Source organism: Tachypleus tridentatus, chromosome 9 (genome assembly GCF_004210375.1).
Source record: "Tachypleus tridentatus isolate NWPU-2018 chromosome 9, ASM421037v1, whole genome shotgun sequence".
Lineage (NCBI taxonomy): Eukaryota > Metazoa > Arthropoda > Merostomata > Xiphosura > Limulidae > Tachypleus > Tachypleus tridentatus.
Window position 1 is genome coordinate 148,651,881 of NC_134833.1, and position 24,546 is coordinate 148,676,426.

The window sequence follows — 24,546 nt, forward strand, 5'->3', positions numbered from 1 at the left end:
TATTACATCAACGTACTAAACAAGTGGAACAAATAGAACGAAGGCAAATTGTTCGACGTGAAAATGTCCAAAATTTAAGACTGAATTGACTGACTAACAGCAAATGATCAAAACTGGGTTAAAAAATTTCCATGTCAGCTGACATAAGCAATTTACTAGATAAGCATGTTAGAAAGGGCTATGCATGCTTTATTTTTCGCTAAGTTGGATGGTTGGTAATATTATAAAATACCTCTGACGAAATACTCAAATATATTTATTTATTTCTCAAGTTAATTAATTATGTCTCAAATATGATTTTTTAGAAGTGGCATCATAATCAAATCCTTAAAGAATATTTCTAAGCCAAATCCGACAATTTCTATGTAATAGTACTGATATCATGACCAGAGTAACTTTCACATGGAATATTGTAAATATTGCACCAGTTTATAATATTTTAAAGGGTAATCATCACCAGTTCAGTAGATGTTACAATATTCATCAAACCAGTCCATAGCAACTTTCATGTGAAATTCTTTAATACTCTTGGAATGATAAATACAAGATTTATCACATGAACTGGTAACGTTTTTAGAGCTAAATTTGATTTTATCATCCACTATGTTCCTTATTACTTTTTAGTTGTTTCCAGATCTGATAATATTTTATACTTTATGTTTTAACTTTCACTCAGTTTCATACTTCTCTTCTTTAATATCAAATATCATTACATATAAAAATAGTTTTATTATATAGAACATTGCTTGAGACTATACTTAAGTTTGAAGTTTTGGACGGTACTGTTTCTGATAAGTAAGTTGTTTGGAATTAATAGATCGTCTTCTGTTTGTGTAAAGAAAAAATAATGAATTATAATGAAGTTCTGTTGAGAAGCTCCTTTTGTTTCAAATGTGGCTATTATACTGATGTCATTTATCTGACCAGATGTGATCACTGATACAGAGAATTTACAGATCTTAAACAAATGTCCAACCTCACTTAAACCAACCCAGTTTTACTGTCGTTTACCATAAACAGATTTTCCTTCCATTGCATGTCGCTCATTATACATACCAACAACTCATATATTACTTGACAACTTTTACATTATAGAAAATACAATAATGTCAGTCACTTTCATTGTAAACCCATTAAACATACCAATAACTCATGTATTACTTGACAACTTTTACATTATAGAAAATACGATTATGTCAGTTACTTTCATTATAAACCCATTAACCTTACCAGTCGCTCGTACATTACTTGGCAGTAAAAGATAGTTATATTTCTCAAATCTGAGGTCAATGACAGATCTAAACATTTCTTTAAAACGATGGGCTTTCACACAGCTTTTAATAAACAAGGAGAAAGTGAAAACATGAATTTAGATAATTCCTTTTCATTAGATAACGCTGGAGTTTGTTGATAATGGAATATTAGCTATTCCTTTGTGCAACCACATTTGCAAATAGATAACTGAAAATTAAGTGTTGGGATCCAAAAAATTCCAGCATTTCAGTAGACGTCAACTGTGAATTTTAAAAATCTCAACAGAAAAGACATAGTGTTTTTTGTTGTTTTTCTTTCGAAAGGTGTGACTGTTTGTTCCAGAACGATACATACAATTATAGAAACTTTTATACCAAATTATTCAAATAAGGAAATAGTCAATTACTGATTCTCAAAGTATATAAGAAAGTTTAAAGAAGAAACTTTATATTGAAAAACTCTAAATTACGAAACAGAAGGTTAACGTTTTAGGCATAGAGTAGAAGTGTGTAACGAAATGCAGAATTTTGATAGCAAATATAAAGTAAAACGTTACAAAATAGTAACTTTGATTGAAAAAGAGATATGAAGGTAACAAAACACTTAATACAGTCCAAATGTGACCAATCAAGGATGCAAACATGTAACAAAAAATCAACATTTGATTATTTAATAAGATGCAACCATACTATAACTAAAAATGTTACTTTCACTCATGCCCTCTCCCCAATCACCCCAGAAGATTTTGGTTTGTTTGGAATTTCGCGCAAAGCTACTCGAGGGTTTTCTGCGTTAGCCGTCTCTAATTTGGCAGTGTAAGAGTAGAGTGAAAGCAGGTAGTCATCACCACCTACCACCAACTCTTGGGCTACTCTTTTAACAACGAACAGTGGGATTGACCTTCACATTATAAAGCCCCCACGCTGAAATTGCGAGTCGAGTGCCTTATCTTCCTGGCTATACCGGCCCCTCCCAAATAAAAAACTGAATAATAATAATTTCACCAAATGTCCAATAAAATAAATTGCTAAATAAAGGTTCTGCGGCATCAGTTTTACCATGTTGAACTTGTAAATTCCAGACATTACCAAAGTTTTAAAATACAATTTAAAACTAAAAATCAGGGTTGAGAAATTCAGAAACAAATAATACCAAACAATGAGATTCACTCTTCAAAACTCAGGATCTAAAGAATTTACACGTTTTGATTAAAAACGTTTGAAAAAATAATTTCGCGCCAAAGTGATATAGTCAAGATAAATTTTCTTCAAAACTCCTTGATACTTTCATTACCAATATGTATTATAGAGTTTTGAAACACATCTCAAAAATTCTAGAAATAATTTTATAAATGAAGTAGGAAAATATTTTAGAATATAACACTATTACATTTTATACAGATGGTTGTAATTCCAATGAATTTTTTTTATAAAAAACTAAACGAAACCTATTTCATAAAATTATAAATATTTGGTGGAAAATTTTTTTCTAAAATAGCTCTATTGAGTCTTTATTAACTTTACGCCTTTAATAAACCACTGGAGGTTTTATAAAACCTGGAGGAATTTCTTCTCTTTGTCTCTACTCACAAATAACTCTCTTTTTTGAGTAATCATCCGTTTTTAATAAAACAAATAGTTAAGTTCTTAGCATGTAGCTTAAGTTTATAGCTTTTAAATTCATCTGACTGTCATGAATGCTGGTTGGTGTCGAATCAGTCATCATACTGTTAATCATTGGAAATGTAGTTTACTGTCTCCTATATATCACTATATATCAATATGTACATTTGCCACAATTACATTTCATTACAGATTTGGGTAGCTTGCAGATCACCATTGGAATTGGAACCCCAGCAACATGAATATTTATCATCTGAATCTACATGATTCGCATTGGAACAGAAGTAAGTATAAGGCACTAGAAACCTATAATCATGAATTTGTACACACAAAAAACCTAGTGTGGCTGTTTATGCAACAACACACACACACGATGAAAATACACTCGGTATCTCTGGTGATACCATCTATGTATCATAAAACTCAAATGGCGATGAGAAATACTACGAATTTTGCTCGCTTAAAATTAACAAACAATGCACAAGAAAATGACAATAAAATTCATGAACAGGTAAACATACTTCAACCAGGGTTTTGAAGTACTGATAAAGTTGTTGCCTTGGAAAGACGCTGATAAATTGTATGAATTCAGTCTCACAGAATCCCACTTTTCCAGTAAAAAATTTGGCTATGAAAATACACACAGCTGATGACAACGGGTTCAAGCGTGGAAGGAATAAAGATTTTAATGATAATCAAGTTGTAATTTGGAAATATTTAAAGCATGCTGAATAAATTATTTGAGTAAGATATTTTTGTTATTTTAATCACACAAAATTGTGGTGTGTAACGCGACATATAATTGGTTGTTAAAATATTTGAATCCCATCACTGTTCTAAACATTACTGAATCTAACCAAACTGCGTTGTTTAACCAGTACAAAATAATGATAAAATAATTTAACCAAATAGACACTCATGAACTGACATTAAAAGGAGTAAAAGTTTGAGATGTACATGAAGCTTCCTTTGTAATTGCAGATAAACGTAATTATCAATTTTAACATCCTGGAAAGGAATAAATCGACAGATTCATAAAATAAAAATGTTTTTCGAAAGCTAGACTGCATACCCTCTTAAAGTTCGTAAATTTTTTAATACAGTTATACGCTGTAAATGTGAGAATGTTTTCATTTTGATTCTGCGGTTCAACAAAACTAAACTACCATGAAACAACTGAAGCTACACCATATGTTTAAGAGTGTTTACAAACTACTTGATGTTTCAAACTGGGATATTAGTTTTGGATCTCAAAAAATTTAATTTAAAATAGACAAATTCAAGTGTTACTCTCTTTAGTTTTTAGGAACGTTAATGGCATATCTAACTTGAATATTGATAGCTTCTAAAGTAACTGTAATAATAAAGTATTGGTATGATAAATTTACATTTACGATATGTAAAACGTGAGTTTATTTATATTTTTATAAATTTTTCATAACGAATTCCATAAAATGTTCATTAAATGCTGTCAGTATCCATACGCTCATGATTTCTTCCACATCTGAATAGAGATACAAACCAATCAACTAGAAAATAATGAGCATATTTCACATGAGATTTTTTTCACAAACTATGCATTTAACATTTTCCATATCCACACACAAACTGTTAAAACAATATACCATTTTATTGTTCCTAATTAAATTACATCTTCTAAACTACTTTTGAGACACGTTAATTCAGTATTGTTGACGGTCAATGGTTAAGTACTAGGAGGTTACAATTGAAGGTCTATAATATTTCGTGATTCGAACGTTTCCTAAACCTCAGAGAAAATGTCTACTTACTTTTGTGTAGTGGTTCTTAACCTTGTTAGAGGTACTGAACCCTTCGTAATTGGAAAAATAAAATATACTTAACATAAGTAGATATTTTACTAATGCACAAAATGAGCCATGCATCAGTTACACATAATATCACTGTGTTCAAAGAACAAAACCAACAAAACATGGATTTTACATAAAACAAAAACATAACTCAATGAATATTTACAGCAAATCAATGTGACTTTTGCTGTTGCCTTTCAGAGACAAGTTCAGAAATGCGTGGCTTCATCTTGGCAAGTGCCACTCTTACATCATTTTCGAAACAAAGTATGTTCCTTTTCTACGATTTATGTCTACCATCTTCGAAAAGGATTGCTCGCAAAAATATGTTGTAACAAACGTTATGATTATCTCCAGGTACGATTATTATTTTCTTAGCAATAACAGGGTACGCTACGATTTGGTGACACCAGAACGTTGAAAGCGTTGTTGTTCTGAAAAGTTTCTGTTGAACCTCTTGGCTCTGCTAAAGTTCAATGATTTCGTCGAGGTATTCATCATTGACAACTGCTCTCGCAACACTAAACGCGAACGGCTGTCTCACCCTTGCTGGATATGACACTCTGGTGGGGAAGTATCCGTCGAGAGACTTTGCGAGCTCATAAAGGGCATGATAATTGCTTGCTTCAGTTTCACGAGTACAGAAATGTCTCCTATTTCAGACACATCTTCGATCTTACTTACACAGTCGTCCAGCTGGGGAAAGTTTGCAAAGTGATTATTCTCTGTTCGTTGTTTCCATAACGGTAGCTTTTTTGAAATGCCTTTCACAAGTGCACCAAAACCAGAGTTTTGTCCCAGCATGACATTGGTCATGTACGACAAAATGAGAATAAACTGAGATTTTTCGAAGCAATCTGCATGACAATGTTGGTGCTCTTGCAAAAACAGGGCTAATTTCACACGCATGGCAAAACACGATTCAGCACCTTTCCCCGGAAAACCACCGATCGTTAGAATGGTACAGAAGTATCTTGAATTCAGATCCCATTTCATTACATGGGTCTTTGAAGATGCGTTGCTTCAGGAAACTATTTTGCACAAAGTTCACACATTCCACAACAATTTTTAATACTTCTGACAGTTTTGAAGGCAAGGTTTTGTTGCCAACGCATGCCTGTGCAGAACACAGTGCATTACAATGATGTGTGGTGCATCGGCTTTCACCAGTGCACCAAAACAAGAGTTTTGTCCCAGCATGACTGGAGCTCCGTTCAAACAAACTGCAGAAACCATATCCTACGAATGATCGTTGTCACTGAAGAAGTCATCCACAAGTTCCTTCACGTCGACTGCCTTAGTTGTTGTTGTAAGAGGAGGCTTACAAAATAAAAATATCTTATCTCGTGATTCTTCACATAGCTCACGAATACAACGAGCTGGCTTAGATTGAAAACGTCAGTAGTCTGGTCGAGTTGAAGGCTGAATTTTGCTGGTCTTGAAATCAGATTTGCAACTACATGAGCCAGGACGTCATATATTCTGCTGCTGATGGTGTCATCTGAAAGAGAAATTTGGGATAACTTATTTTCAGCAGCTTTTCCCAGTATGATATTCGCCATCTTAAACGCAGCTGGTTTTACCAGTGATTCACCAATGGTGTGTGGTTTGCCCTGCTTTGCGATCAAATACGAAACTTCGTACGATGCTGTGAGGATCGGTTTGTCGATGGATACAAAGCCGAGAACAGGCAAAGTAGCCTTTTCATCGAACCTGGCTCTCTTTATTTGGAATTCAGCAAGCGTTGTATTCTTGTATTTTCCATCTCCATGCAACTTTAGAAAGTGTCCTCTTAGATTTGCCGGTGCTAGACTAGAATTGCTCAACTTGGCATTGCAAATCATGCATTGAGGACGCTGACCTCCATAATGTTCCGTTATACACGTGAATCCCATATTGTAAACGTATTCGTACGACCACCTTCTGTTTTTAAAAGATTAGGAAAAACATTAAAAAATGACGCACGATTACTACAGTCACAAGTCGACTACTAAGCGCTCGAAGTTCCCTGCAGCACAGACATTAAGGCCAAGTGATGTGACGTGATCAGCCGCAGCCAATGATGTTCAAGTGGGCATGACGTCACGAATCATACGAGTGGAATGAACAGAATGGACACACACACATTGTGTGTGTTTTGACCTTCGACGAACACCTGAGAGTGACTCACCAAACCCCTGGGTTTCGCTACTGCTTTAGTGAATTAAAGATATTTTAATTATGACTATATTGAAAGTTTCAAATATATTGGTAGCGTCTTAGGTTTGTTCTAAACTAGAATAACACAATTTGTCCAATGTGTAATTGTCCCTCGGTTAGGTAAGTAAATTTTTGGACTTACAACACTTAAGTCCCGTATTATATTTTTCTAGAACAAAAAATACAGCTCTAAATAATGTGAGCTTGCATTTTATGTCCTGTAAATTATGTTTAAAATACTTAACATACAAAATAATGTAATTAGTATTTAACCTTACAACTACGAAACATCACTAAACACAAAAGCCAGGTAGAACTAGTTAATAAACTTGTAAAATGGAACCGAACCAGACAGAGATATAAAAGGACATGCCACTTCACCGAATACTGAACACTTCAGAAGGAAAATAATTCATTTATATCAGGTTAACCCATTAGCAATGTCCCAAAATTTAATACAGAAGTGGATCACCATTTCTGTCTTTTTAGAATGTTGTAATGACTACAATATATACTAAGACGTATCCACTTTTTCAGATCATCAATAAAATAAACTCTTATGAAGATGGATGTGTCTACAGCTTAAGTAAAGCGCTATGTTCAGGTCGTCCTGTTGAGTTTATTTCCTGACTTTCTGCTGGTGCACTTGATGAACATTGAGTTGTTACAGTTGGAGAACTACAACAAAAGCTTAATTCAACCCATTCAATAGTTCACCGTCATTTGCAACAGCTTGGAAAGGTGTCAACTCATGAAACGTAGGTTCCCCATGATTTGACAGAAGCCAACATTAAAACAAGAATGGACATTTGTACTAATCTGTCTTCTCGTGAACGTAACTCACCGTTTTTTGGACAGGTTAGTGACTGGAGATGAATGAGAAATGGATATTTTGTAACAGTTTTTAAGTGCCGCAGATAATGGATCAGTGCAGGTAAACTGGCTAAAGCACAGCCCAAAATGGACTTAGACCCTAGGAAAGCCTTGTTAAGCATTTGGTGAAATATCGTTGGTGTGATCTACTTTGAGTTGGTGCCACTCAATGTAACGATTACTTCAGACTTCTATTGTCAAAACAGTTAGTGCGCTTGCATGTTGCACTAAAAGATAAGAAGCCTATTTTGGTCAATCGTAAAGGTGTTGTGTTACACCAAGATAATGCACGGCCCCATACAACAAGGATTACATCTGCAAAAATTTAAGAGATAAAGTGGTTAAAACTTCCATCATTCTCCTTATTCTCCAGAATTTGCTTCATCTGATTATCATCTCTTCTGAAGTTTGCAGAATTTTCTTGATGGAAAAGAGCTTGGAACATATGAACATCTCAAAACTACCATCTCTACATTGGTTTCCTCCAAACCCCAACAATTTTATGGAAGTTGCGTTCAGAAGCTTGTGAATCGTTGGCAGGGAGTAATTAATAATAATGGAACATACATTATTAATTAAATAACATTAAAAGCGTATGAAATCCTTTCTCCTTTACTGAATCTCAAATCAGACATTATTTAAGGGATGACTGATAATAGGAACTCACTTTGTGTATAGCTATCTCGGAATTTCATTAGAATCGTTATAGTTTTTAACCAGGCAACCTTAAAATATTTCTTTTATGAATAATTTACAATATTTTATGAATACAAAATCTGGGTTCCTGTGTTTTGTCAGTTTCAATCCTTTTTGTTTTTCTTTTTAAGTTCAGTACCCAGTTCTAATTGTCGACTGACCTATAATTTGGTTTTTCGTTGTATATGTTTGTTTACTATTTTTGTAAGATAATATACGAGGGTTAGTTGGTTGTAAAATGTATTTTATAGATTCCAGACTTTAACATAGTATTATAATAAACATAACGGTCAAAGCTCATGTATAGGATTTCGCTCTATGAGTTAATAGAAAGTGTATCTTTCTTATAAAAGAGCGATTACGGTAGGTAAGACACTATATGTACCTTTTTCATGACATGTGGATCAGAAAATCTAGATGAGTTTTGTATTACTTTAAAACTAGTGTCCGTGCCATCCGTACATAGCGCAATCAACTATAATTATAATACTGTTTAGAGAATATTCCCAATATGCACATAGTAAGGAACCTATGTATAGGGAAAGAGGCCAGCAATCATCTTTACCTCCCTTTATCATACAATGCATACGGTCTGTTCTATCTACGGCATATTTATGAGCATGCGCAATTTCAGAGCTGTCAAAATTCATCAAAGACGAGTTGTATAAATAACAGCACATGAGAAGAAAAAAATGTTTATAGTTTTAGTTATTTTATACGTATTTTAGATTGTCGAAACGATGGAGTATAAGATTTTATTAGCAATTTTGTTTTTATATTTTAACTTCACGTCACTGCATTTTTATCCTACAGAACGATCTACATCCACGGTATTCGTTACCGACGATAACCAAATGACTGGTGATTTAGAACGTCAGCGTCGCAAAACTAGCGAAGGCGCTAGCACGGTCTCTCCAACGGAAGGTGTAGAACGTATGCGTCAAGAGGCTGGCGAAGGCGCTAGCACTGTCTCTCCAACGGAAGGTGTAGAACGTCGGCGTCGGGAGGCTGGCGAAGGCGCTAGCACGGTCTCTCAACGGAAGGTGTAGAAACGTGGCGGCGTCGGGAAGGTGGCTGGCGGGAAGGCGCTAGCACGGTCTCTCCAACGGAAGGTGTAGAACGTCGGCGTCAACGGGGACGTCGGCGTCGGGGCTGGCGAAGGCGCTAGCACGGTCTCTCCAACGGAAGGTGTAGAACGTCGGCGTCGGGAGGCTGGCGAAGGCGCTACGTCGGCGTCGGGAGGCTGGCAGGCTCTCCAACGGAAGGTGTAGAACGTCGGCGTCGGGAGGCTGGCGAAGGCGCTAGCACGGTCTCCAACACGGCTCTCCAACGGAAGGTGTAGAACGTCGGCGTCACGGTCTCTCCAACGGAGGCTGGTCGAAGGCGCTAGCACGGTCTCTCAACGGAAGGTGTAGAACGTGGCGGCGCGCTGGCGAAGGCGCTAGCACGGTCTCTCCAACGGAAGGTGTAGAACGTCGGCGTCGGGAGGCTGGCGAAGGCGCTAGCACGGTCTCTCCAACGGAAGGTGTAGAACGTCGGCGTCGGGAGGCTGGCGAAGGCGCTAGCACGGTCTCTCCAACGGAAGGTGTAGAACGTCGGCGTCGGGAGGCTGGCGAAGCGCTAGCACGGTCTCTCCAACGGAAGGTGTAGAACGTCGGCGTCGGGAGGCTGGCGAAGGCGCTAGCACGGTCTCTCCAACGGAAGGTGTAGAACGTCGGCGTCGGGAGGCTGGCGCGAGGCGCTAGCACGGTCTCTCAACGGAAGGTGTAGAACGTCGGCGTCGGGAGGCTGGCGAAGGCGCTAGCACGGTCTCTCCAACGGAAGGTGTAGAACGTCGGCGTCGGGAGGCTGGCGAAGGCGCTAGCACGGTCTCTCCAACGGAAGGTGTAGAACGTCGGCGTCGGGAGGCTGGCGAAGGCGCTAGCACGGTCTCCAACGGAAGGTGTAGAACGTCGGCGTCGGGAGGCTGGCGAAGGCGCTAGCACGCGCTAGCACGGTCTCTCCAACGGAAGGTGTAGAACGTCGGCGTCGGGAGGCTGGCGAAGGCGCTAGCACGGGCTCTCTCAACGGAAGGTGTAGAACGTCGGCGTCGGGAGGCTGGCGAAGGCGCTAGCACGGTCTCCAACGGAAGGTGTAGAACGTCGGCGTCGGGAGGCTGGCGAAGGCGCTAGCACGGTCTCTCCAACGGAAGGTGTAGAACGGCACGGTCGGCGTCGTCGGGGAGCGCTGGTCTCTCAACGGAAGGTGTAGAACGTCGGCGTCGGGAGGCTAGCACGGTCTCTTCAACGGAAGGTTATTAACTAGAACTATGAACTCTTTTTAATAAAATATTGTGGTGTCATTCGCTCATTTGTAACTTTTGTATCATGTGTATCAATTAAAATTATACAATTCTTTATCGTTCTTTAAGAACTGGTGTTTCGGAAGTTTTCCTTGGTTAATGAAATTTCATTCAACAGCACCACGTAAAAGTTTCATTGTAATAAAGGAAAAATGCATTTACAGTTACTGTAATTCAGTGTTGATACCCGTAATGTACTTACATAACCAAATGTGTATCGGTCTGTATTTCTATCCCTTCTCAAACAACATATTACAAACTTCGCTTTAAAATTCGAAAAACTTTCCTTCACACACTTTAATACAATTATTACAGCGTTTTTCTAAGCATTTTATTCCTCAGATCTCCATTTTGGTGTTATCAAATTCACAACCTAATGTCTATTTTTCTTCGTCTTGCTCTTTGAATTGTACATGTCATAATTTTACAAAAACATCGCATCCAAATCATATTTTTTAACTGTTAGACACCCATACTAGAACCAGATATTTGGACTACTGATAAAGTTCTTGCCTTGGAAAGACGCTGAAGACAAATTGTAACAATTCAGTAAATTCTTTCATCACGAAATTATCATTAATGATTTCTGTGACTATGTGAAAAATGTTTTTTCGAAATCACCATAATCATGAGATTTCAAGAACTGTACAAAAGGCTAAAAATATTATCAATAGTGGTATTCTTAGTTCCGCAGAAGCAGAAAAAGGGTTTTCAATAATGAATATTGTATATTCAGATGAAAGAAGTCGCCTTACAGTTGAAAATGTGGCAAACCTGATGACAATTGATTTGATTGGACTCCCACTGGTTTCACAGAATCCCACTTTTCCAGTTCAAATTTGGCTATGAAAATACACACAGTTGATGACAACGGGTTCAAGCGTGGAAGGAATAAAGATTTTAATGATAATCAAGTGGCAATTTGGAAATAGTTAAAGCATGCTGAATAAATTATTTGAGTAAGATATTTTTGTTGTTATTTTTAATCACAAAAAATTGTGCTATGTAACGCGACACATAATTGGTTGTTGAAATATTTGAATCCCATCACGATTCTAAACATTAGTGAACCTAACCAAACTGCGTCGTTTAACCAATACAAAATAATGATTAAAAAAAAATTTAACCAAACAGACACTCATGAACTGACATTAAAAGGAGTAAAAGTTTGAGATGTACATGAAGCTTCCTTTGTAATTAAAGATAAACGTAATTATCAATTTTAACATCCTGAAAAGAAATAAATTGACAGATTCATAAAATAAAGTTTTTTCGAAAGCTAGGCTGCATTTCCTCTTAAGGTTCGTAAATTTTTTTAATACAGTTATACGCTGTAAATGTGAAAATGTTGTCATTTTTGATTATGCGGTTCAACAAAACTAAAGTACCATGAAACAAATGAAGCTACACCGAATGTTGAAGAGCGTCTAAAAACTACTTGATGTTTCAAACTGGGATATTACTTTTGGATCCCAAAAAATTTAATTTAAAATAAACAAATACAGAAGTTACTCCCTCTCTTTTTTTTTTTTTTAGGAACGTTAATGCATATCTAACTTGGGTATCGGTAGTTTCTAAAGTAGCTGTAATAATGAAGTATTGGTATGATAAATTTACATTTACGATATGTAAGACGTGAGTTTATTTATATTTTTTATAAATTTTTCATAACGAATTCCATAAAATGATTATTAAATGCTGTCAGTATCCATACTCTCATGATTTCTTCCACAACTTTTCGAGTTGATTTGGTTTCTATCTCTATTCAGTTGTTTCTTCCTGCACGTTTTAAGATGACATTGGTATAATAGCCTTTACACAAACCCTTACATGAAATATGCTCATTATTTGACATGAGATTTTCTTCACAAACTATGCATTTAACATTTTCCATATCCACACAGAAACTGTTAAAACAATATACCATTTTATTGTTCCTAATTAAATTACATCTTCTAAACTACATCTGAGACACGTAAATTCAGTATTGTTGACGGTCAATGGTTAAGTACTAGAAGGTTACAATTGAGGGTCTATAATATTTTGTGATTCGAACGTTTCCTAAACCTCAGAGATAAATGTCTACTTACTTTAGAGCAGTGGTTCTTAACCTTGTTAGAGGTACTGAACCCCGGAAGTTTCACTGAACCCTTCGTAATTGGAAAAATAAAATATGATTTTTTTCAAATTCAAAACACAAGTAGATATTTTAGTAATGCACAAAATGAGCCATGCATCAGTTGCACATAATATCACTGTGTTCAAAGAACAAAACCAACAAAACATGAATTTCACACAAAGACATAACTCAATGAATATTTACTGCAAATCAATGTGACTTTTGCTGTTGCCTTTCAGAGACAAGTTCAGAAATGCGTGGCTTCATCTTGGCAAGTGCCACTCTTACATCATTTTCGTAACAAACTTTGTTCCTTTTCTTCGTTTTACGTCTACCATCCTCGAAAGGAGTGCTCGCAAAGATATGTTGTAACAAACGGTATGATTACCTCCAGGTACGATTATTATTTTCTTAGCAATAAGAGGGTACGCTACGATTTGGTGACACCAGAACGTTGAAATAGTTGTTGTTCTGAAAAGTTTCTGTTGAACCTTGCTCAGCTGAAGTTCAATGATTTCGTCGAGTTATTCATCATTGACATCTGCTATCGCAACACTAAACGTGAACGGCTGTCTCACCCATGCTGGATATGACTCTCTGATGGGGAAGTATCCGTCGAGAGACTTTGCGAGCTCATCTAAGGGCATGATAATTGCTTGCTTCAGTTTCCCGAGTGCAGAAATGTCTCCGATTTCAGACACATTTTCGATCTTACTTACACAGTCGTCCAGCTGGGGAAAGTTTGCAAAGTTATCATTCTCTGTTCGTCGTTTCCATAACGGTAGCTTTTATGAAAAGCCTTCAGGTGTTCTTCCGCTTCGATTATGTTGACTCCACCGCCCTGCATCTGTTGACTGAGATGACTGAAAGCATTGAAGATATCGGCCATGTACGACAAAATGAGAATAAACTCAGATTTCTCGAAGCAATCTGCATGACAATGTTCGTGCTCTCGCTAAAACAAGGCTTATTTCACACGCTTGGCAAAATCACGATTCAGTACCTTTCCTCGGGAAAACCACCGATCGTTAGAATGGTACAGAAGTACCTTGAATTCAGAGCCCATTTCATTACATGGATCTTTGAAGATGCGGTGCTTCAGGGCACTATTTTTCACAAAGTTCACACATTCCACAACAATTTGTAATACTTCTGCCAGTTTTGAAGGCAAGGTTTTGTTGCCAACGCATGCCTGTGCAGAACACAGTGCATTACAATGATGTGTGGTGCATCGGCTTTCACCAGTGCACCAAAACCAGAGTTTCGTCCCAGCATGACTGGAGCTCCGTCCAAACAAACTGCAGAAACAATATTCTACGAAAGATCGTTGTCACTGAAGAAGTCATCCAGAAGTTTCTTCACGTCGACTGCCTTAGTTGTTGTTGTAAGAGGAGGCTTACAAAATAAAAAATATCTTATCTCGTCTTCTTCACATAGTGCACGAATACAACGAGCTGCCTTAGAATGGAAACGTCAGCGGTCTGGTCGAGTTGAAAGATGAATTTTGCTGGGCTTGAAATCAGATTTGCAACTACTTGAGCCAAGATGTCATCGCTCATGTCATCTATTCTGCTGCTGATGGTGTCATCTGAAAAAGAAATTTGGGATAACTTATTTTCAGCAGCTTTTCCCAGTATTATATTCGCCATCTCCAACAAAGCTGGTTTTAGGAGTGCTTCACCAATGGTATGTGGTTTGCCCTACTTTGCGATCAAGTTCGCAACTTCGTACGATGCTGTGAGGATCGGTTTGTCGATGGATACAAAACCGAGTACAGGCAAAGTAGCCTTTTTATCGAACATGGCTCTCTTTACGTTGAATTCAGCAAGCGTTGTATTCTTGTATTTCCCATCTTCATGCAGCTTTAGGGAGGGTTCTCTTAGTTTTTTTAGTCTAGGTGCAAGACTAAAATTGCTCAACTTGGCATTGCAAATCATGCATTGAGGACGCTGACTCCCATCATGTTCCGTTATACACGTGAATCCATATTGTACGTATTCGTTCGACCACCTTCTCTTTTTGCTCGACATAGTTAGTATGAACGGATTGAAAGATAAGGATAAAAATCACAAATCACGCACGATTACTACAGTCACAAGTCGACTACTAAGCCCACGAAGTTTCCTGTAGCACAAATATTAAGGCCAAGTGATGTGACGTGATCAGCCGCAGCCAATGATGGCCACGTGGGCATGAACGAAATGGACACACATACAGTGTGTGTGTTTTGACCTTCGCCGAACACCTGACACTGACTCACCGAACCCCTGGGTTTCGCCACTCCTAATGAATTACAGATATTTTCATTATGACTATATTGATAGTTTCAAATATGTTGGTAGCGTCTAACGCTTGTTCTAAACTAGAATAACACAATTTGTGCCATTCAATTTTATATATCACACAATTTGTCCAATGTGTAAATGTCCCTCGGTTAGGTTAGTAAATTTTTGGACTTACAACACTTAAGTCCGGTATTATATTTTTCTATAACAAAAAATACAGCTCTAAATCAAATGAGCTTGCATTTTATGTCCTGTAAATTATTTTTAAAATACCTAACATACAAAATAATGTACTTAGTATCTAACCTAAACAAATACGAAAAATCACTAAACACAAAAGCTAGGTAGAACTAGCTAATAAACTTGAAAAATGGAATCAAACCAGATAGAGATATAAAAGGACATGACACTTCACCGAATACTGAACACTTCAGAAGGAAAATAATTCATTTATATCAGGTTATCCTATTAGTAATGTCCCAAACTTTAATACAGAAGGGAATCACCATTTCTTTCTTTTTAGAAGGTTGTAATGACTACAATGTATACTAAGACGTGTATACACTTGTCCAGACAAATGCAAGAAACTAAACCAGCTCCACTTTTTCAGATCATCAATAAAATAAACTCTTATCAAGATGGATGTGTCTACAGCTTAAGTGAAGCGCTACGTTCAGGTCGTCCTGTTGAGTTTATTTCCTGACTTTCTGCTGGTGCACTTGATGAAGATTGTGCTGTTACAGTTGGAGAACTAGCACAAAAGCTTATTCAACCCATTCAACTGTTCACCGTCATCTGCAACAGCTTCGAAATGTGTGAACTCTTAAAACGTATGTTCCCCATGATTTGACAGAAGCCAACCTTAGAACAAGAGTGGACATTTGTACTTATCTGTCTTTTCGTGTACGTAATTCACCGTTTATGGACATGTTAGTGACTGGAGATGAAAAATGGATATTTTATTACAGTTTTTTAAGTGCCGCAGATAATGGATCAGTGCAGGTAAACTGGCTAAAGCACAGCCCGAAATGGACTTAGACCCTACGAAAGTCTTGTTAAGCATTTGGTGAGATATCGTTGGTGTGATCTACTTTGAGTTGGTGCCACTTAATGTAAGGATTACTTCAGACTTCTATTGTGAAATCAGTTAGTGCGCTTGAATGTTACACTAAAAGATAAGAAGCCTGTTTTGGTCAATCGTAAAGGTGTTGTGTTACACCAGGATAATGCACGGCCCCATACAACAAGGATTACATCTGCAAAAATTTAAGAGATAAAGTGGTTAGAACTTCCATCATTCTCCTTATTCTCCAGAATTTGCTTCATCTGATTATCATCTCTTCTGAAGTTTGCAGAATTTTCTTGATGGAAAAGAGCTTGGAACACATGAACATCTCAAAACTACCCTATCTACATTCTTTTCCTCCATACCCCAACAATTTTATGGAAGTTGCGTTCAGAAGCTAGTGAATCGTTGTCAGGGAGTAATTAATAATAATGGAACATACAATATTAATTAAATAACATTAAAAGCGTTTGAAATCTTTTCTCCTTTACTGAATCTCAAATCAGACATTATTTAAGGGATGACTGATATTAGGAACTCACCTACTTTGTGTATAGCTATCTCGGAATTTCATTAGAATCATTATAGTTTTTAATCAGGCAACCTTAAAATATTTCTTTTATGAATAATTTACAATATTTTATGAATACAAAATCTGGGTTCCTATGTTTTGTCAGTTTCAATTATTTTATCTTTTTAAGTTCAGTAGCTAGCTCTACTTGTCGACTGAGCTATGATTTGGTTTTTCCTTGTATATGTTTGTTTACTATTTTTGTAAGACAATATACGAGGGTTAGTTGGTTGTAAAATGTATTTTATAGATTCCAGACTTTAACATAGTATTATAATAAACATAATGGTCAAAGCTCATGTATACGATTTCGCTCTATAAGTTAATAGAAAGTGTATCTTTCTTATAAAAGAGCGATTACGGTAAATAAGACACTATATGTACCTTTTTATGACACGTGGATCAGAAAATCTAGATGAGTTTTGTACAACTTTAAAACTAGTGTCCGTGCCGTCAGTACATAGCGCAATCAACGATAATTATAATACTGTTTAGATTATATTCCCAATATGCACATAGTAAGGAACCTATGTATAGGGAAAGAGGCCAGCAATCAACATTATCTCCCTTTATCATACAATGCATACGGACTGTTCTCTCTACGGCATATTTATGAGCATGCGCAAGTTCAGAGCTGTCAAAATTCATCAAAGACGAGTTGTATAAATACCAGTAGATGAGAAGAAGGAGATGTTTATAGTTTTAGTTATTCTATACCTATTTTAGAGTGTTGAAACGATGGAGTGTAAGATTGTATTAGCAATTTTGTTTTTATATTTTAACTTCACATCGTTGCATTTTTACCCTACAGACCCATCTATATCTACGGTATTCGTTACCGACGATAATCAAATGAGTGGTGATTTAGAACGTCGGCGTCGGGAGGCTGGCGAAGGCGCTACCAAGATCTCTCCAGCGGAAGGTGTAGAACGTCGGCGTCGGGAGGCTGGCGAAGGCGCTATAATGGTCTCTCCAACGGAAGGTGTAGAACGTCGGCGTCGGAAGGCTGGCGAAGGCGATAGCACGGTCTCTCCAACGGAAGGTGTAGAACGTCGGCGTCGGGAGGCTGGCGAAAACGCTAGCACGGTCTCTCCAACGGAAGGTGTAGAACGTCGGCGTCGGGAGGCTGGCGAAGGCGCTAGCACGGTCTCTCCAACGGAAGGTGTAGAACGTCGGCGTCGGGAGGCTGGCGAAGGCGCTTGCACGGTCTCTCCAACGGAAGGTGTAGAACGTCGGCGCCGGGAGGCTGGCGAAGGCGATAGCACGGTCTCTCCAACGGAAGGTCATTAACTAGAACTATGAACTCTTTTTAGTGAAATATTGTGGTGTCATTCGCTCATTTGTAACATTTGTATTATCTGTATAAATTAAAATTGTACAATTCTTTAAAGTTGTTTAAGAACTGGTGTTTCGGAAGTTTTTCCTTGGTTAATGAAACTTCATTCAACAGCACCACATAAAGGCTTCCGTTGTAATAAAGAAAAGATGCATCTACAGTTACTGTAATCCAGTTTCGATACCCGTAATGTACATACATAACCAAATGTGTATCGGTCTGTATTTCTATTCCTTCTCAAACAACCTATTACAAACTTCGCTTTAAAACCGGAATACTTTCCTTCACACACTCTGATACAATTATTACAGAGTTTTTCCAAGCATTTTATTCCTCAGATATTCATTTTTGTGTTATCTAAATCACAACCTAATGTCTATTCTTCGTCGTCTTGCTCTTTGAATTGTACATGTCATAATTTTACAAAAACATCGCATCCAAATCATATTTTTTAACTGTTAGACACCCATGTCTTTATTCTTCTTCGTCTTGCTATGTATCTGGTATCATAATCTCTATTCTTACATTTTTTTTTTCTCAGCATTTATTCCTCATTCCGTTTTGAATTATCGAACCGAACGTTGATATCAGTCTTCATTCGTGAACATTCAAATATTTATTCTTGCCATTTTGTACATCCAACATTCACCACTTCGCATCTATTCTTCGTCGTTTTACTATTTGAAATTCATCAACCTGTCCTTCACAGTTTTATTATAATCTGGCATCCGGTTTTTATTTTTCACATAACTTTTAATTGTTTCACATCCATAATACTATTCTTTTTCGTCCTCATAAGTATTGTATGTAGAAATCTGTTCTTCCCTTTTTTCTCAATATTTATTCCTCAGATCTCCAGTTTGTATTATCTTACTGACTGCATGATATCAAGGTCTATATTTTTCATCCTTTTCCTAATTATTTGACAGTGAAATCTCAATTCTTGTCATTCTATATATCTAACACCCAATTATCTATTCTTTGTTGTATTACCCACCAATTCCCACCCACAACTCTATTCTTCTTCGTCTTGCTGTGCACTTAACATCATAATCTCTATTCTTACATTTTTTTCAAAGCACTTATTCCTCAGATCTGCATTTTGCATTCCCTTCCCACCACTTGACATGCAAGTCTCTCTATTTCATCCTCTTCCTAACCATTTGATACTCAACTCTCTATTCTTGCCATTCTATATATCTATCACCCGAATTTCTATTCTTCAATGTATTACTAACCACTTCCACCCATATCTCTATTCTTCTTCGTCTTGCTATTTGAAATTTATATATCTATCCTTCATATTTTGTAAAAATCTTCCATCCAATTCTTTATTTTTCATCTATGTTTTAACTGTTTGTCATCCATATCTCTATTCTTCATTGCTTTGCTAATTGTTTGAGATCCAAATCTTTATTCATACATTTTTCTGAGCATTTATTCCTCAGATCTTTATTTTGCATTATCTTGCCAACCACATATCCAGGTCTCTATTTTTCATCCTCTTCCTAACAATTTCAAACTCAAATCTCGATTTTTACCATTCAGTGTATCTAACACCCAAATATCTATTCTTTGTTGTATTTCCCACCAATTCCTACCCACATCTCTATTCTTCTTCGTCTTGCTATTTGAAATTCGTATATCTATTCTTCATATTTTATAAAAATCTGTCATGCAAATCTTATTTTCACCTTTATTTTAACTGTTTGACATCCATATCTCTCTTTTCAACACTTTCATAAGTATTTGAGTTCCAAATCTCTATTCAAACCTTTTTTCTAAGAATTTATTTCTTATATCTCCATTTTGCATTAAATTACTCACTGCTTGACCTTCGTCCCTATTCTTCATCGTCTTGCTATCTATTTAACAACCAAATATATATTTTTCTCCTTCTGTATATCTGACACGGAAATCTCTATTCTTCGTTATATAACCAACAAGTTCCCACCCACATCTCCATTCTTCTTCGTCTTGCTATTTTATAATCATATATCTATTCTTCATAATTTTATAAAAATCTAGCATTCAGATTTTTACTCTTCAACGGCATTTTAACTGTGTGACCTCTATATCTCTATTCTTCATCTCTTGCTATGTATTTAACATCATAATCTCTATTCTTTCCTTCTCTCTAAGCATTTATTCCTCATATCTCCATTTTGCATTATCTTATCGACCGCACGATATCCAGGTCTCTTTTTCTTATCCTCTACCTAACTAATTCACACCCAAATCTCTATTCTTCTCATTTTACATATCTAACACCCAAACCTCTATTCTTCTTTCTATTACCAACCACTTCCCACCCACATCTCTATTTTTTTTTCGTCTTGCTATTTCAAATTCATATGCTCTTCATCATATTTTACAAAGGCATGGCATCCAAATCTTTATTTTCCATTTCTTTTGGGTCTGGCATGGCCCTAGCGAGTTAAGGCGTGCGCTTCGTAATCTGAGGGTCGCGGGTTCGCGCCTCAGTCGCGCCAAACATGCTCGCCCTTTCAGCCGTAAGGGCGTTATAATGTGACGGTCAATCTTACTATTCGTTGGTGAAAGAGTAGCCCAAGAGTTGGCGGTGGGTGGTGATAACTAGCTGCCTTCCCTCTGGTCTTACACTGCTAAATTAGTGACGGCTAGCACAGATAGCCCTCGAGTAGCTTTGTGCGAAATTCCAAAACAAACAAACCATTTCTTTTAACTGTTTGACATCCATATCTATATTCGTCATTGCCTGGCTAATTGTTTGAGATCCAAATCTTTATTGATACTCTTTACTAAGAATTCATTCCTGAGATTTCCATTTTGCATTATCTTACTCAATGCTTGACATCCAGGTCTCTATTCTTGAATGTTTTCCTAACTATTTAACATTCAAATATCTATTTTGCCATTCTATATATCTCACACCTAATACTTATTCTTCGTTGTGTTTATACATTTTTCTTTGTATTTATTCCTCAGATCTTCATTCTGCATTATCTTATTGAACGTTGACATCCAAGTCTCCATTCTTGAACTCTTTCTAACTATTTCACATTCAAATATCTATTCTTGCCATTCTATATATCTAACACCCAAATCTCTATTCTTCGTTGTATTATTCACCACTTCCCATCCATACTTCTATTCTTCTTCGTTTTACTATTTGAAATTCATAGACCTCTCATTCACGTTTTTTATAAAATCTGGCATCCAGATCTTTATTTTTGAAATAACTTTTAATTGTTTCACATCCGTATCTTTATTCTTCGTCGTCTTGCTTAGTATTGGATGTAGAAATATCTATTCTTACCTTTTTTTAAATATTTATTTCTCAGATCTCCATTTTGCATTATGTTTCCACTACTTGGCATCCAAGTATCTATTTTACATCCTCTTCCTAACTATTTGATACTCAAATCTCTATTCTTCCCATTCTATATATCTATCACCCAAATCTCTATTCTTCAATGTATTACCCACAACATCCACCCACATCTCTATTCTTCTTCATCTTGCTATTTAAAATTCATATATCTATTTTTCATATTTTTATAACCATCTTGCTTCCACATCTTTATTGTTCATCTACTTTTTAACTCTTTGACATCCATATCTTTATTCTTCATTGCTTTTGCTAATTATAAGACATCCGAATATCTATTCATACTCTGTTCTTCATCGTCTTGCTAACTATTTGACACCCAAATCTCTATTTTTGTCCTTCTTTCTATTTAACACCCAAATTTCTATTTTTTGTATTAAAGACCACTTGCTACCCAGTACTGTATTTTTCATCGTCTTGCTATTTGAGCTTCATATATCTATTCTTCATATTTTTGTAGCTATCTGACTTTTATATCGTTATTCTTCACCTACGTTTCAACTATTTGACATGTAAATCTCTATTCTTCGTCGCATTTCTTACTATTTGACACCCGAATATCCAATCTTGTCCTTCTATCAAAGTAACCCCCAAAACACTACTATTAGTTGTATTATCCACCACTTCCCACCCAGATCTCTTCTCTTCTTCGTCTAGCTACTTGAAATTCATCAATCGACTCTTCATATTTTTATAACTATCTCGCTTCCATATTTTTTATTGTTCACCTACCATTTAACTGTTTCACGCCCACATCTCTCTTGTTTATCGTCTTGCAAATTATTTGACATCCGAATCTCCATTATTTACCTTTTTTTTCTAAATATTTAACCCTCGCACCTTCATTTAGCAATATCTTACCGACCGCTTGACATCCAGGTCTCTATTTTTCATCGTCTTGCTGACTATTTGACACTCATATCTCTATTCTTGTCCTTCTATCTATTAGACTCCCAAATCTATATTCTTTCTTCTATCACCCACCACTTTCCAATCGGATCTCCATTCTTCATCTTGTTACTATTTGAAATTCGTATATATATTATTCATATTTTTTTATAACTATCTGGCTCCAACATCATTTTTCTTCACTACTTTTTTAACTGTTTAACATCCACATCTCTATTGTTTATCGTCTCGCTAACTATTTGACATCAAATATTTATTCTTCACCTATTTTCTAACTACTTATCCTCACATCTCCATTTTGCATTATCTTACCGACTGCTTGACATCCACATCTCTATTTTTAATCGTCTTGCTGACTATTTCACACCCAAATTCCTATTCGTCATTATATTACCGACCACTTCTCACCCATATCTATATTCTTCATCGACTTGCAATCTGAACTTCATATATCTATTTTTTCATAATTTTGTATCTATCTAACATCCATATCGTTATTTTAACCAACTTAACAATTGAGACTAAACAATCTTTTTTCTCAAGTTGGAAAGAAATGGTATAGTCAAGGCTTCTTATTATAAACAAAACATTATCATGTTTACCAAGAGTATAAAAAATAACTCGCAAACCAAATATTCAGTGTACTGTTTTATATTAATCCCATAAAGTTGGTACGTTTCCATGTTTTGTATTGTTTATAAAAGAAACAGGTTTGTTTAAATAACGTTATTTTTCCAAGAAACAGGCCTCACTCAACCAAGTGCTGCTCTACAACAATGTTTCTAAATCAGATTGATAAGTATAGGATGTTTTAAAGCGAAACAAAAGGATGGCGTTAAATTTATCAGTTATCAAGTGCATTCTAAATTACGATTTTGTAACCTGCTCAACGCAATACCTTTAACTCAGTCAATAATAAAACAATAATACCAGTACCTAAATGTCATTGACCATATTTGGTCCTTAAAACATATGAAAATGTGTCTGAATGTTTATCGTTATGAACATCAACGAACAATAGGTAATAACATTCCACATATGATTATAAAAGTTTTAACAAATCCGTTCGTTTTTGTATAAGATATAAAAACGAAATAGTGTACAAAATCGGTCTTCATGGTAACAAATATGATTTTTTTTTCGTGAACTCGCTGTTACCTTTGACATCGACTCTCCAAATATTAATCACTTCTATGTTGGGTTATAGTCCAATTGTATACTAACTTTCGTTTAAATCTACCCAACTGTTTTCGAGAAATATTGGTGATAAACACACACATACATGGATGAAAACAAAACGGTAATAATAATGATGTTGAAACTGCTTAAACAATAGTTCTATGATGTTTAAGCTTCATGTAAGAAGAGTTAAATTAAGTAGTTAATATAGTACCAGTTAATTAAAGATGTCAAGTAGCTAAGGCTTAAAACTAAACCCATCATAGCAAGGTACAACAAAAAAATAAAATAAGATTCGTATTATTCTCAAATACTTACCACAACCTATCAAGTAGTAAAGTCTGAACGGGAATCCTTACTGAAAACAGAAACTGTGATCCTGGAATGTAGTAGGATACATTTTATGAACTTCCAATTCCAATATTATTGATGAATAATATAGTTTTACATAACCAATCCTGTAAATAAAATAACTCGAGACTCAAAATGCTAACGAATTAGACATACTTTCAATGAAAATGAAAATATTTTAGTAAGACAATGGAAATGAAAACGCATTCTTCAGAACTGTGTTGTTCTTTGTGTATCTTAAGGTATTCTAAAATAACACTTTGAAGGCTTAGATAAATGTGTCTTTTCAGAAAATTTCGCCCAAAAAGTGAAAATATTAATTATTGCGATTATAACAGCCGAAGGTAACAGTTATTAATGATACATGTAATATACAAATTACATTAATATTAACTTAAGATCAAAGCAAGCTACCTACTTAGAATGAATCTAAAAAAAACAAATAAACCTTTTTATAAGTATAGACAATTTTATGTCTTTGTCTAACGTTCTTTTTTATAAAAAGTATCATTTTCGGCCTTAATTTCAATAATATCTCACGAGATT

The 24,546-nt window shown here is 36.0% G+C and overlaps 1 protein-coding gene across 3 annotated transcripts in view; it reads left to right on the forward strand.

Annotated features, from left to right (window-relative positions):
• Positions 1–24,546, forward strand: part of LOC143226626 (uncharacterized) — a 258,963-nt gene that overhangs the window by 193,712 nt on the left and 40,705 nt on the right. The window contains exon 1 of one of the 3 annotated variants that reach the window (XM_076457837.1): positions 17,544–18,137. The exons of 1 other annotated variant lie outside the window; for it this stretch is intronic. In XM_076457837.1, the coding sequence (XP_076313952.1) occupies positions 17,594–18,137 (544 nt within the window). In that variant the 5' untranslated portion in view covers positions 17,544–17,593. Of the gene's footprint in view, positions 1–17,543; positions 18,162–24,546 lie in introns of those variants that run through there. One more of the 3 variants, XM_076457838.1, reaches the window with a different exon arrangement.